Source organism: Triturus cristatus, chromosome 5_2 (assembly GCF_964204655.1).
Source record: "Triturus cristatus chromosome 5_2, aTriCri1.1, whole genome shotgun sequence".
NCBI lineage: Eukaryota > Metazoa > Chordata > Amphibia > Caudata > Salamandridae > Triturus > Triturus cristatus.
Window position 1 is genome coordinate 17492841 of NC_140588.1, and position 16136 is coordinate 17508976.

The 16136-nt window shown below is 44.3% G+C and overlaps 1 protein-coding gene across 1 annotated transcript in view; it reads right to left on the minus strand.

Moving 5' to 3' along the window:
- The window catches only part of ANKRD33B (ankyrin repeat domain 33B), a 278497-nt gene that overhangs the window by 84403 nt on the left and 177958 nt on the right, over positions 1–16136 (minus strand). Inside the window, exon 2 of the mRNA XM_085606769.1 lies at positions 5686–5815. Coding sequence (XP_085462895.1) covers positions 5686–5815 — 130 coding nt within the window. The remainder of the gene's footprint in view (positions 1–5685; positions 5816–16136) is intronic.

Genomic DNA, 16136 nt, shown 5'->3' on the forward strand with positions numbered 1-16136 from the left:
CAATCCAGGATTGATTTTTTTGCTCATAGAACAGAGTTGAAGGAAACAGATTAAAACCATTAAGCTCATCTGTCAGACCTTCTGCAGTTTTACTTTAGTTTGAAGCAGCCTCAAGGGTGAAAATAAGGAGGTGGACTCTAGATCTTACCATACTGCTAGATGAGGAAGCTGTAAAGGTGCTTCGCTCAGAGTCAGAAGAATTCTTCCAAATAAATGTGGGTTCAGTCGAGTTAGGTATTGTGTGGGATACTTTCAAAGCCTTTTTGAGAGAGAAAATTACTAATATAGTATCTTCAATAGGAAAACCTATTTTAAGGAGGTTAGCAATCTAGAAAGGGAACTAACGAAGGGGGAATAAACACTGGCTATCCGAAACCCAGACCCAAGGGACGTAAAAGCACTACAGGAGACACTACAAGCTATTAAAGCAAAGCTAGACACACTGCTGGAAGACAAAGTTAGGAACAGGTGGGAAGCTAGTAATATAGCCCATTTTAAATATGGGGGGAATTGTGGGAAGCTGCTGGCTTGGAAGGCAAAGTCTGACCTAGCAAGAAACGTAATTAAGGAAATAAAGTATAGCAGTTCAGGGGTGACTCTAAGAGGCAGTGGGAAAATCGAAGACACGTTTTGGGAATTCTTCACAGATTCATATTCAGAAAACTAAGTAACCCCAGAAGACATGGTGAAGGATTGGATGAGAGAGAGAAGTTGGGTAAACTCCGTGAGGCTAATATGGCTCATATTAATAGCATTATTGAACTTCATGAGGTCAAACAGGCAATCAAGTCTGGAGAAAACAGGAAAGGCGGCTTGGCTGGATGGCTTGCCTCTTGAACAATACAGAGCTCTGGGTGATATAATAATACCTATAATGACCAGACTTTTAGGAGATATTTTTGAGGAAGGGTCACCGTTCCCCCCTCGTGGAATAAAGCAATTGTAATTCTAATTCTTAAGCCCGGCAAAAGCCATAGTTGCTGTGAGTCTTATAGACCAATTTCTCTCCTCAACTGTGATTATAAAAACTTTGCAAACATTTTGGATTAAATGCAGTGATTGGGGCCTCTTACATGAAGATCAAAAAGGTTTTTTAAGGGGTAGGGCGCTTCATGAGTTGACCTATGGCCTCATTGGGTCTATAAATTTGGCTACTGGGCATTTGATAAACTAAATTGCACCTACTTATAAACCATGCTTAATCATTATAATTGGGGGGGAAATTCTGCAGGACGGGGCACTTGATCTATCAAAACCCCTCTACTAGAATCCTGGTAAATGGAAATCTTACCACAGCTTTTAGTACATCTAGGGAACAAGGCAATGATGTCCGTTATCATCCTTATCAAATTTCTATGTTGAACCTCTGGCATGGTAAATTAGAATGGACAATGCTATAACCCCAATTAGATATAATAGTTAGTAAAAAAAAGGTTTCCTTATATGTGGATGACATTATGGTCTATACATAAGGCTTGCAGGCCGCCCTACCGATTACTGAGCAACTTATCACAGCTTTTGGTCAAGTGGCAGGATATTCTGTTAATAACGCCAAAACTGAAAATATGGTTTGGAACATGCTAGGGGGCAAATGCCTAATTAAAGATAAAATGTAGTATCTAGCCTTACAAATCACGCATGACATTAAGAAAATCCCAGAGGTCAATTTCAGCAAAGTTATGACAGAGACGTGTAAAATGATGAAGAATTGGGCTCACCTACCGCTTACCATTTTTGGAAGATGTCAACTTGGTTAAGATGAGTATCCCGCCCAAATTCACACTCCTATTTAATACAATCCCTCTGAGGTTTAAGAAGGAGTGGTTTGTGAAGATGCAGGGTAAGATCAATAGTTTTATTTGGGCATCAAAGGGGGTGCAGATAGCCTTGAAGAAGTTTCAGAGAGAAAGAGTCAAGAGGGCTTGACGCTTTTAGACTTACAAATGTATGCATGGGCTTTCCAACTAAAAAATGGGAGAATGCTGCTATACAGCCCAAATGGCTCAGAAATAGGGAACTTATATAAGGTCATGCTAAAAGATGTCAGCAATGGGGAGGCCCATTGCTTGTACAAATTCGGTGACCCTAAGTTTTACAAGAAGGTGAGACTAAAGTTGTTGCAAGCAATGTCCGAACTTTGGTACCACATTAGGAAGGTAACTTAACTTACCTATTTTAGTACATTTGCTTCCATCTGGGATGCTCCAGGCTCTTCAGAATGTTTTAGGGACAAATTTACACTTTCCATTAAAATGGCTGGTTTCCTGAGGTGGGGTCAACTGTTTAAGGATGGCAAGATTTTATCTTGGGACGAGCTGTGTATGATGGCAAATGAGGATGTATTTAAATTTAGGTATCCACAACTCATGAGTTGGTCCCAGAGTTTGGTGGTGGATATAGGAGGCTCCAACGAGCTGGAAGAAACCTTAATCCATGGAAGGTTAAAAAGAAAGGAAGTTCCGGGATGGTCCTGGTTATTGTTGGATCTGGCGGATCGAGAGTTCCCTTTGCCAGGGAACTGTGGGGAGGATGCTTTCCGTGGAGCCTGATGAAAGAATGATGGCAAGTATCTATAAATGTACCCTTCAGTACTGTCAAACCAGCTAGTTTAAGCAGGAACCATCTCTGTTCCCTCCTCAGAGGATACTAGATGCCATATAGAATTATCAAAGTTGAAAAAAGGAGGTGTGACAAATTGTAAAACATGTGAGCTGGAAAAGGCTAATGATGTTCATATGTTTTTGGACTGCCCCAGGAATCTCAGCTTCTAAGAATGTGAGGGTGAGGCTTTGAGCAGCATTCTTTTCACTAAAATCAAGGTAAGCCTCTCTTTGGTTATATTGGGGACCACGGAAGGTGGGGTGAAGCTGAGTAATGATTGAATGAAACTGTTATTTCATTTGTCCCTCCTAACCCGAAGAGAAATTGTGGGATCCATGATCCTGGAGGTTGCGACTCATCATCAGGCAGTCGGACCACCGAGGAGGTGGCGGTTGGACCGTCACCGATGATGCAGAGGTCTCAAGACCACCGTGCTTCTAATCAGCCCCTAATGTTTTAGAAAAAATATATACATTTTTACAAAGTTTCATTAAAGTATCAAGACGAGAATATATCCACACATTTTATTGAATTTTGGTGAGCCATAGGACTGCGATGAATAAAATGGATGCATTATCAGTTAGTTGGTCTTTAAATCTTAATACTAGAATTTTACTCACTGAAATAACACACATAAATCAACCTACTCAGAGTATCCTGAATGTCTCCTGGCTCAAGAGCCATGTTTTAAAAAAACTTTTTATGATTTATTCTATACACCATATAAATTACATAAATGCGGCCTCAGGGAGACAACAAATGACTTCCTTTGCAGTAAACATCTTTGCAGACACAACGCACATCTTTGTGACTTACGGTATTATTATCCCAAACTAGCATAAAGTCTTTGAGTTAATCAGTCAGGTATTGAAGATATATATTTGCCCAAAACCTAAAACTATCATTCTGGGTTTCATCTAGCGCTCCAGCTAATATTGTATAGGTTTTTTGTTGTTCTTGCTAGAACTACCGCTAGGTTGTTGCTAGCTCTGGCATGGCTTTAGAAGGATGTCCCAGACCCTTCCACTTGGTGGCAGGAATTTGCATCCCTTTGTGGGTTGGAGATGTCACTTATACAAAGCAACCTGAGACACAGTCAACTGAAAGAAAACTGGGAGCCAGTCAGGGAAGGACTGTCAGATCTCTCGCTTGGTTATGCACTACAAAAACGAAGTGTTACTGCCAGCAGTTTCATTGCTACTGACTGTCTTAATGTTTAAGTATTTATATTATTTATGTTTACTGTCTCTCATTAGAGGTTTTTAACCTAGGCATGACTTACTGTATATGATCTGTGATATTTATTTCAAGATGTTATCCTTTTGTTTACTATTTTGATTTGCAATTACCTGGATGGAAAGCTTTTTGACATTTTTTGAATTAAAAAAAGATTGTTGTCTCCCAATTACTAAAGCTTTCTACTCCTGAGACCTAGTTCCCTCATCACATTGCTGCTTCACTCACACCCGATATGGAGAATATAAAAACATTGATATAACTAGGGTCTCATTATGATGGCGGTGGGACTGCCACCGTCAGTCCGTCGGTGGCGGTCTGACCGCCATCAGAGCCTGCATTACTGCCTGCCACATTATGATGGTGGGCAGATGCTCGTCGGTCGGAGAGAGCAATATCCACGGATCCAACGAGGGCAAGGTGCCCGTCGGACCGTCCGAGGGAACCGCAATCCCCTACAGGGATTACAATGTCCAAGATTAGGGGAGTGTCCAGAGTAGTGTCCACCAATGGCTGGTGAGGCGGGAAAAGGTGGCTACACCCTCTCCCCTTTGTGTGTTTCCCGCCTGGGCGAGGGGCAGGATGCCCCTGAACCGGTTCCAAGCGGTGTATGCAGAATGAGGCTTCTGCAGCTGCCTACGTGCAACTCTGAAAGGACTTTTGGTGCACCCACCCTGTTCCAATCCACATTATCCTGTCTGGGGAGATGCTAGCACCTCCCTGCCACAGGAGCCCTATTGTCCAGCTGGCGAGGTTGGGATTCTCCCCAGCAACAGCCAGCCAGGGTCGTGTAGGTGGCGGGTAGTAGCCATTTTGTGCTACTTGTGCACTTTTAAATTGGTGTCTAAATTCTGCCGCTTTTCCCATATTGCCCCTCTAGCAGGGGGGAATCGTACCCTCATGCCCATGGCTGGACTGGGGGTATGATTCCTACATGTTTGACATCAAACACGATATGGTTCTGTGTGGCCCTTCTCAAGTTATTGCGTTATCGCGATAGACTTATAATGCGGTTAAGAGTATATGGTATGGCTACACTACAAACAACCCAGCAATGATTTTACGAAGGTTGCAGAGAGGCCCTACTCATGTAGGGGTCCCCCCTCACACATACCTCAGCACCCTGGCTTGTAGGATTACCAAGGCCTGCTATAGGGGTGACCTATGAGAGTATATGTGTTGTAATGGGGTGGGATATAGGGTACCTATATCCCTGTAAGGGGTGCTAGCACCACCTTACCCAGACTACAGTAGTGGTCTGGTGGTGTCAGCTTGTATGGCTGTCCCAGGGTGGCACAATAAGTGCTGCAGACCTGGTAGGCCTACTGAGGGACCCATGCCCTGGGTACCTAGGGTACCATCTACAAGGGACTGTCAGGGCATCCTCAGCATCCAATTAGTTTGTACCTAGGGTACTTCACATTAGTTTTAGGGAGAAAGCAGATAGGCTGGGGTCCTGGATAGCAGGATCCCAGCCAGACTAGTCAAAAACCATTCAAATACCAGGCAAAAAGTTGGGGGTAACCATTAGTCAGATTCCACCTTCCTACAATGACGGTCGGATGAAAGTTCAACCGCCATCATAATGAGGCCCTAGGTTCGGGCTGTAAGAGGCTTGTCTTCCAGGAGGATGAGGGTCACCAGATTTAGACGTGTAATGAGGAAGAGAAGACCACTGTTCACTATCGAGTTAATTGTCATCTATGAAAAAGCATCAACCCCATGTGGAAAAACAATAAATAATACAAACAACTTTACGTTAATTCCATCTTTCGGCAAGCGTTTCATATAGATACATTTTGTAAAACTCTGTACACAGAGAGCCTCTTAAATATAAACAACCCCTACCTGCTTGAGCAGCTGTAATTAAAGCAGTGTTGCCTTCATTGTCCTGCCAGTTCACATCCACATAGGGGCATTGGGATAAGGCTATTACAATGTCCACATAACCTTGATAGCAGGCAACAAGGAGGCCAGTCTGAAAAAATAATTTGAAGTTAATGAAGAAAAAATTCAAATGACTGCACAATAAATTTGTGTCACGTAGTATTGTATCACAATAGGAGAACTGATGTGGAAATTATAATTGTTGCACCAACCACCAAACATTCAAAACTATTGATTGCCTTTATTGCTTCAATACTATGAGGATAATTAAAAAATGAGGAGAATTTGTCCAAAGTTCATTTGTTTAAATGCATTCAAAGCATCTGGTTTATTTCGGGTTAAGGCCTTGCCAGGCCATGGCATAACTTCATAAGCTATAAAAGGGGTTTGAAATAACCCTTGAAAAAGGGGTTTGATGCATGAACTACCTTCTATGTGAAGGTGAAGTGACACACAGGCAGCACACATACAAGTGCACATACAGTTGTGAACAAAGCACATACATATTGATAGATGCATGCATCCATGAGTAGATAGATAGATTAATGGGTTGATGGATATGGGCTACAACCACAAAAGAGTAACCCCCTTCAGATTCAAAAACTGCACTTCTATAGTTACTGTAGCCAAAAGGACCCCAAAACAGACATAAATGTACTCCAGCTCAGAACTGGAGTAAGTCCATCAGCACCCATGGCCACTCCCAGTACTGCAACACCCTCCCACAGAAAATATTCAAGGTTTGGACTTCAAATAAAAGCCTATAGTAACTAATGTAAAACATATAAATACATTTTATCTAAAGTCAAAAAGTCTAAAAATTTACAATAATTATTGTATTGTAAAATATTTTATAAACTTTTTTTTAATTTAAAAAAAAAAAAACTTTAGCATGAATGTGTATGAAATTACTTCAAATTAATTCTATGCATCACTTTTAATAAATGTCAATACCTATTAAAATAATATTTTTGTTACTATAGGTCAATTTTTTCAAATGTATTTTCAAAAAATATTTGTATTTTAAATTAATATATTCATAATACTTTTTAAATTTAAAATTAAGGTACTAATGCTGTAAGTTTAAAAAATATTGTTCTACATTTAAGTGTGTAGCTTTACCTTTGTGAAAAGCGCCCCTAGTTGCACAATTTGGAAGGAAGTAATAAGTGCAATGATCCGAAATCAAAGGCTATAGTAGATGATTACCCACACCTCCGCAACAGAAGTCTATATAGAGAACGCTCAACAATGAATAAGTAGTAGGTGAGAAAATTTCAAATGCTTAAAACATTTTTTTAAATATGTTTGCTTCAATCATAATTTTTCTGTTGTTCTCTATATCCCCCAACAGAGCTCTCTTGCACTCATACCGATCACAATGTATTTCGACTGAATTTTAGACATTTGCATGTAATACTCTCTTAAAGGCAGTGAAGTCCACAAAAGGTATGTCCCATTTAAATAGCCTACTTTATGATATCTTTATTTCAAACAATGTCAAAGACAACGGTACATGCATATCATTATGTCTCATGACCAAACACGGTCATGCGTTCTTAGCACTTGATTATTGAGAACAAAAGATAAGGAAACATATCCCAACCCAACTCCCTCCACCCACCAACCCCAAACTCATATTGCATCTTTTAATGAGTGCAGGACGACACAACAAACACATTTCAGTATCACAACTAATCAAGCACTGGAGTTTGTCTATGACAATCGCAGGAGACGAAGATGCTTGGGGCATGTCAATTCCCTGAAGTCCTGTGAAAGGAGAGACAGGTAAGGGTGCCACAGTTTCCCAAAGGATGCACCTTGTTTGGCAAACGTCAGGGAAATCCTCTCTATGCCAAGTATGTTCCATAGCCAATGCAACCATACCAAGTGAGTGGGCACCTGTGCTGCACCCCAATGTGTTAGAATGTTTCGTAGTGTGGCCCCTAGAGCCAAGCCTATCTGTTTTCCCCGTTGAGATTTCAAGGAGTATGTGAGAGGGTTAGGTAAGCCTAGCAAGGTATATGAGGGTAATCTAGGTATTTGCATATTAAAATGGGAATTGATATAATTGATTACCTATGTCCAGTACGACTGGAGTCAAGGGCAGTCCCACAGTAGGTGAACCAAGGTTCCCTGAGCCCCGCAGCTCCTCCAACACTTTGCAATACGGTCTGGGTACACACTGTGTAATCGTAAAGGGGTAAAGCACCAGTATGTAGCAATGTTAGCAAATGTTTCAGTGAGGGGTGCATAGCAGGTGGTGTGTCTTTCCTTGTAGTATATGTCCCCTCATTCCCTATCACTCAACTGGCATACTAGGTCTTGTTCCCAACTGTGCTGGCTGGCCTTATAAATGTGTCTATTACATTGATTCAGAAATGCAAATATCTCAGAGATGAGCTATTTATCGGAATATTTAGTAATCAGCAATTTCTCATGTGGAGTGAGGCATCTCTGGATGTTGGGCCTGTTGTTTGGGTGTAGCAGTCAGTGACAGAGATGTAAGTAGTGTAATCTTTCGGAATTGTAAAAAGATGAAGTCTGTGCTTAGTTGTTTGAAAGGAATCGCACCCTCTTTGTCAATCATATATCCCATTGAGCAGCAGTTGAACCGCCTCCACATGGTAAACGCTCGGGACAAACAGGCGGGGGAGGGCTATTTGGATTGTAAAGCAATGGCGTTATGGGGTAAGGGAAGGAAGTCAGGCCGCATTTAACACCTGTTTGATCATTGTCGCCTGCGTGATAGGGGATTGATATACATTTTTCAGTCAATGTGCCTTTTTAAGGAAGGGAACCTTCCAAATAGAGGTGCCCGCTACAGCTCTATCCTGGAATGGCCAGGGCTTTTTGGATTCACCCAGGTGCCACTCCACCAGGTACCGTAGCTGAGCTGCCTTTTAATATAAGTGGAGGTCCAGAATGGCAAATAACCCCTCCCAGGGGGTGGGAGGTACCTTAGCTCTTTCTTCATGCGTGGTTTCCTCCATATCCAGATGAACTGGATCAATTCTGTTTGCAGTTTAGTAAGCATACCCTTCACGGGGCCAGTGGGAGAGTTTGGAATAGATATAATATCTTAGGGAGTATAGTCATTTTGACTGCGGCTATCCTTCCAAGCCAGGTTATCTGGTTGTGTCTCCAGCGGGCTAAGTCACTTCTGACCTGTAGGTATAGGGATTGGTAGTTGATGGAGGAGGTCAACTGGAGTGTTAGTGCCAGTTTGATCCCCAGATAGGGAAGCACAGTTGTCATCCACTGAAAAGGGTGTTCTGTTGTTAGTTGGTTCACCAATGTGGAGGGTATAGAAAGACCAAGTGCCTGCAAATTTTCTATGTTGACCCGGAAACCTTACTCCAGGCCTAATGTCTGTAGTTCTGTTAGGAATTCTGGAACAGCTGTGTCAGGTTTATCCAGGGTCACCAGCACATTATCAGCATACAGGCTTATAGTGTGTTGCCCCCCCCACAGACAGCTCCGATAATCTGAGGCTAATCCCTGACCCTCTGGGCTAGTGGCTCCATGTACAGGGCAAATAATAAGGGCGACAACGGGAACCCCTGTCAATTGCCCCTGCCGATCAAAAAGGGGGTAGACATGTGACTGTTAACCCTTACAGCTGCTATGGGTAGATGATAGCCAGTCAGTCAGAAACTTTGTTCGATCATTACGACCATCAAAGTGCTAATGTATACAGTAGAGGGAATACGATGATACAAGCATTACAGCAGTTTGTTGTATAAAAATAAGATGACTGACAGATTAAGAAGTACCAACTTCATAAATAATTAAAATTGCAATTAAAATGCGGAAACTAAACTGGAAAGAGAGCGTTCATAGGTTGTGACCCCTATGGGGTTACATAAAAGTGCAAGTGAATATAGCGCAATAATACAATATTACATGCATAACAATAATACGATGAAAATGCAGCAACCAATTTATGGTCAACTAGCTCCACCAAAATGTAAATTAAAATCGCAATTTAAGAACAGTGTTGGGAGCTAGGACTGTTCCAACGGTAAAAAAGTGCCTCCAGGATCTACTTTACTGTAGGGATCAGTTGTTGATCTATGAGGAGGAGTTACCCGAGAAGTCCCGCCCCAAGGATTTCTGGGCCCGCTCATTGCATACCTGTTGTCCCACCCGGATTTGATGTAATCTATGGAAATGTATGCCTTTTCAATCGTTAAGTAACAGCGGCTTTATCATGAAAACTCGCCCACTGCCCTTGTCTTTGCTGCTCCATACATGTAGCCTAAGGTCCTGTACGCCCTTTACTGCGAGAACTCACCTACTGCCTTGGACTTTGCCGCTCTATACATGTCTGTTTATGATGCACAGGATTTCTCAAAAATGTATAATAACTTGCAATTCGTTCTGCCTGGGGGAGGGGGGTTTGTTCCCTATTGGCATTCTATATCTGGCTTGCATTTATTGTCTGTCATTATGCCTGTTGAAACTAATAAACATATTTTAAAAAAAAAGAAAATTGCAATTTAAAAAGCGTGAGAGAGCTCAGGTGTTTGTTTTAAGCACAGCCAGGAAAGAAGGGGGAGAGGCCTCGCTTTGTCCACTATCGATGTTATACCCAAATCTAGCCTTAAGGAATGGAGCGGGGTGCTCTTGGGTAGGGAACAGAGCGATAGCAGTTCAGGACCTGGGTCCTGAATTTTTCACCGAAGTAAGTGAGAACCTGTTCCCGAAAAGGTCAATGCACTCTCTCGAATGTCTTTTCAGCATCGATCGCTAAAAGCATGAGCTCGTCCGGTGGTCCCGCAGCCATCTCTATAATATGTAGAATGCGTTTGGTGTTGTCGCTCGTTGTCTACGGGGGATGAACCCCGCTGCATCCGGGTCTATAATTGAGGGCATGTGCGGGCCTAGTCTTCTGGCCAAAATGCCTGTGAACAATTTGAGGTCTATGTTTAATGGAGAAATTGGCTGGTAGAAGCTATACTGATGTTTATTCTTGCCCGGCTTGGGTGTAATAGCAATGAAGGCGGTCAGGATCGAGGCAGGGATTGTGCCAGGGGCAATGAAGGAATTGAATAGTCTGGTAAGGATGGGGGCCGGAAGGTTTTATAGGAAACAGGAGCTACCCGTCTGGACCCCGCGATTTAGCAAGTTTTAAACGCAAAATGGCCGATATGACCACTTCAGGCGAATGTCATCGTCTAGAGCCTTTGCTTAATCGGTTGTGAGGCGGAATGTGAGTGCATTTTGGAGATAGGAAATGCTATCAGCGGGATCGTCGCTGACGGGTGTAAAGCTGCGCATAGATGTTTTTAAAGGAGTCCCCTATGTCTTTATCGTCAGTGATGTGTCCTTTATCGTGTGTGTGTTTAAAGAAGGCACTCCCAAAGTCTGTTGTTGGACATGCAATTTATTTGCCAGGAGGCTGCCACATTTGTCCCCTCCGGTGTAATAGGATTGGCAAAGGCAGAGTGCCTCTGTCCAAATCTATGCTGGCTAACTGGGAGTGAAGGGCTGTGAGCTGGCACCAGATTCTCAGCACACCAGTGTGATAGTGTATGCTTTCCAGCTCATTTGCTTGGACAGAATGTCTGTCTCTTTTCTCTTTGTATAGTTTGTTGTTGGCAGCCGAGATAGCTATCAGTTCTCCCCGTATGACAGTTTTTAGGGCTTCCCAAAGTGTAACGATGGAGAACTCAGGTGTGTCGTTGAGTGTGAGATAGTTATAGCACTTCGGATCTATGACACTACTTCGGGACCCTGCAGCATTGTCTTGCGTAAGCACCAGGTTTGGTGTAGAGGGTCTACTAGGGGCAAGGACATTAAGAGTGTGAATTCTAAATGATCAGAGACTGCTGCAGGGAGAATCTCCATCTCCGTTGTTAGGTATTGTATGTGTCTCATGCCAAGGAGATAGTCTACCCTGGTGCATGTCTTGTGTGAGTGTGAGGAGAAGGAGTATTTTCATACACAAAGGGTGGGATTCCCTCCATAAATCTCAGAGCCCCAGTTCCTTCAGCCACCCGTCTGTCCCTGTCACTGCGTAGACCTGTCCAGGTCGTTATCAAAATCTAAATGAAGGTCCCCCTATCAGAACCACTCTCTCTTCAGCAAATAGCACCTCTGCCACCGCTGTATGTAAAAAGGCCTCCTGACCCTCATTTGGTGCATATATAGACCCTACTATAAAAGGCCAGTCCCCAAGTGTGACTTGGCAGGTGACAAGTCTGCCCTTCAGTTCCGCTGCTTTATGTCTCATTTTCCCCTTAAAGGAGTGCCATCCCTGCCTTCTTGGTAGTAGCAGAGGAAAGTAATTGATGGGGGAACGCCCGTGATCTAAGGCGGTGACAATCCTTCGAGAGAAGGTTCATCTCCTGGAGTAGACATGTGTCCGCCCCTGACTTCTCTAGGTATGGCAAAACTGCTTTGTGTTTTACCGGGCTATTGAGACCCTTTACAATTAAGAGTGAGTATCTTAAGAGTTGTGGCTGGCAGTGGGTCTGTGTGTATAGTGAATAGCTATAGATTGGAGCAGTTTGCGGCAAGGGTGTGGCCTGGTGTCTAGCATCTGTGCCCAAGTAGGTGTCATGTATTTAATAAGGTGTGTCTGCTGAGAATATGAGTGCTATCCCCAACAGAAAAACCCCTAAAATAAAGAAACAAGAATACAAAGTGATTGGAACTAGAAAGTGGCAGTCTCTATTTAATTTTTGTGGAATTAAAATCCGCGTTTGATTTGGTTCCCAGAGATAAATTGTGGGTGGTCTTAAGTGACCTGGGGCTTCCAAGGTATCTATGCCTCCTCTTAAAGCGGCTAAATGAAGGCAACTATGCCCAAATTAGATTTGGCAAGCATGGAGAACTAACTGCCCCTATACCCATAGATAGTGTTGTCTGGCAAGGTTGTGTTCTCATGCCCACCCTTTTTTGTTTATTTATCAATGCACTTGTCGAGACACTCAATGCGGGGAAGTACAATCATGCACCCAAGTTATCGAATAGCAAAGTGCCAACAATGATGTTCGCTGACAATACTCTTCTGCTTTCCAAACCACCCATGGGTGTACAGACGATCCTCAACAGCTTCAATGCCTTTTGTTAATCCAGGGGGCTCGAAATTAGTACCCAGCAGACTAAATTTATGGTCTTAAACTCAGGTAGCTCAACCCGACCTAACCCCTGCCTACAAGGTATCCCGCTGGAGAGGGTGTCAGTATTTGAGTACCTTGGTGTTACTCTAACTGAAAAAATGGACTGTGGAGCGCAAATCAACAAAGCTAGCTTAAATCTAGCACAGACCACAGGGGGCCTGACCAAGGTATTTAGGAATTATTTTCATAAAGCCATTGGTCTGCTAGTTGGAATGTATAAGTTTCAAGCAAGGGCTGCCTCTTTGTATGGGTCTGAAATCTGGGGGCACAGTCCATATTTTTGTCAGGCAGCTATTTGGCCTCCCCCTCAGTTTCCCCTCACACAGCTTCATTCAGACATTTGAGTAAGGCCAACTGCTGATGTAATCGCACTCCTCATATTTTGGTGGCGTTTATGGGCTACCCCAGATTGGCTGATTATAGGGCAGACCTTAGGGAGGTGCTGAGCCTACATGGTGCGGTAAAATTACCTTCGATAGCATAAATTAGGGACACACTTTTGGCCATGGGCAGAGCAAGTCTATTGTATAATGCAGAGGCAGTCTGCCCCACAACCTCGGAGTTAACTGGCCTGGACTTTTAGGGAGAGAAAATTTGCTAAGCTACAGAGGAGCTCAGCAACAGGCTCACTAACTGCAGTGTTCCTGAGTATTAAAGATCAGTATAGTTTAGAGCTTGTTTTGGATGATATTCAACCTGCTCTAGCCAGGAAGTTATACTTGTAGTTGTAATTTAGGCACAGGGTTCTCCCGTTACGTGCCTATACTAATAAATGGGCTGGCACAATACCCTTAGGTTGCCCAGCATGCAGCAATTCAGAGGAGACAGAAATACATGTACTCTTTTTTTTGTCCTAGCTACAGGAAGGCTAAGCACCCATGGTTGCTTCAGCTATGCAGAAACCTAGGCACACAGCATTACGCAGAGGCATTTAGATTGCTGAAATATAACACACAGTTGCCTATTGTATTTGCGGTGTCGCATTTTTTATTTTCTATGTGGTGTTTACGCAAAATGTTTCTGAATGTCAATGTGTAGGACAAAGACGTTAATATCACCATGTTTTAACTGGATTTGTTCCATTTTATCCATCTCCTTCATCTGAGGTCTCTAAGTATTATTTTAGTGTTTGTATTACATCACAGTTTTGTTATTATTAATATTTTCGATTTGTATTTATTGCTGTTTATTGCATGGGGAGCAGGCTCCAAACGACGGTATTTATAAATTTGAATGCGGGGGCTCGACCCTGTGCTCCAAAGAATTGTTTTAATGTTTTAATGAAATGTTTGAATGGTCTATTGGCCAAATAAAGTTTCCTTGTTGATTATTGAACATGAGTCCCCAGTGTGGGCTGCAGTCTCTCAGTGCTGAAAGGTCAAAAGCAAAGGGTCCAAAATGTGGCCAGCGGTCCCCGGGCTCCACCCAGCCAGCCAGCAGTGTATATACCAATTATGTTGCCAGTTACCCTACAGGGCATCTGTCTTGGCCAGAACCTTGGGAATCGACTTCAGCATTGCCTGCTGCCCCTCTGCTATCTCTGCAGGATCAGGGAAAGCAGCTTCTATCCCCAGTCTGCCCCCTCACCCCGAGGTCTGTGGTTCTTGGGAGGAGTGGGTAGGATTCCATCATGTGTCCCTCCACGTTTAAGTCAATGCCTAGGATCTGGTAGGCCTCTGGCAGGAACTGCAGTTGGAAAAGTCTCCCCTTCAGGCGAAAAATTATGCTACAGCGGTGCCCCAGGAATAGGCCACCGCCTTATTTCGTAGATGTTGTGACTGGTTTGAACTCTTGCTGCCTCTGTAGCGTAATTGCAGCCAGGTCTTAAAATAGCATTGGTGTCTGATCTCTAAAGCCAAGAGGGTGCTTTTCTTAGGCCCGCGTAGTATTTCCTCTTTCACCTGGAAATCGTGGATGCAAAATAAGATGTCTGCTGGGGCGGCCTTCTTCGAGCGTGGCCCCCCCCCCTGACACAGTGGGCGTAGTCATTTTTTTGGGAGCTGCCTCCAGGACATGGGGAAAGAGATCCCTGGTGTAGCCAAAGATGTCTTTATCTTCTGCCTTGGATGCTACACCCCGTATGTGAATATTATTCAGACGGGATCTGTGTTCGAGGTCTTCAGTGTGGGCTTGAAGGTCCAGGTGCTGTTCACGGAGGCGGATGACCTCCTGTAGTAGGGACTTAATCTCATCTCCCTAGCGATTCCCTAGCTCTTCCAGGGTCGCAACACGGTTGCCCAGAGAGTCCAGGTCTCTTCTGACCTCCTTGATGTCCTGGGATAGGTCCTGCTTGACAGTCTGCAGATCGTCTCTGAGGAACTTGAACAGGGATTCAAGGAGAGAGCAGGTCACTGGCTCCTCCTTTGTGGCTTCATCTCAGGCCTGCAAAGAGTTGGGGGGGGGTGGCGTGATCGCCCAAGAGGCTCCTGGATGGTCTGACAAGCATATCCTTAAGGGCACGGTCTTTTTTAGTGCGGGCCGTGGCCATCTTCTCCAGCTAACAGGCAAGGTCCGCAAGGTTCTGGTTTGTGTCAGAGGGTTCTCTCAAGCCTGTCCCTTTCCTTGCTACTGGCATGCTCAGTCAGCTCGCAATATGGAGTGCCAGAGCGCGACCAGGGGGGCCCAGTCATGGGCTGGCTAACCCAATGAACTTGTCGCTGTGCCAGTGGGTGCCAGCAGGATCCCAGATCTCTCTCTTAAGGTGAGGTGTCTGCCTGGTCCTCCACCGGATCTTGTGGGCTCTAGGGTGGCCCAAAGGTACACGTCACAAGCTCAGAATCCCTCTAGGCTCCAGCCTAGAGAAGGCTGTGGAGGTGCTCTGTCCCTGTAGGGGTTCTCAGCCCCTGTGATCCACTGCCTCAGCCAATGCAGTCTTAGAAGTCAGGCTGCACCCCCCAATCTCCCGAGCACAGGACCTGCCACAGGGTGCCATAGGTCATTCCACCCTTGGGTCGCACCAATGCTACTGGCCCGCCACGTCTCCAACCTCGGACACTGCCACTCCTGCGATTCTGGACCTCTGTATCCATCCTCACTGGAGGAGGCCCACTCGTTCTAGGACTCCCCCTACTTTCGTTGCCCCACTCACCAGGGACTCACTGGGGAGGGGTTCCTGTGACCGGCATTGCAGGGAAGTAGGTCCCTGGGTCAGGCCTCTCGCCTCGAGTTGCTAGGCGGGCGTCGGTCCTGGGTCTACTCAAATTGTAATTTGGGGGTGTACCCGGACTCCAGCATTGCTCTGGTTTCTCTTCGATCTCGCTGCAGGGCCTGGGTGCCACTTCT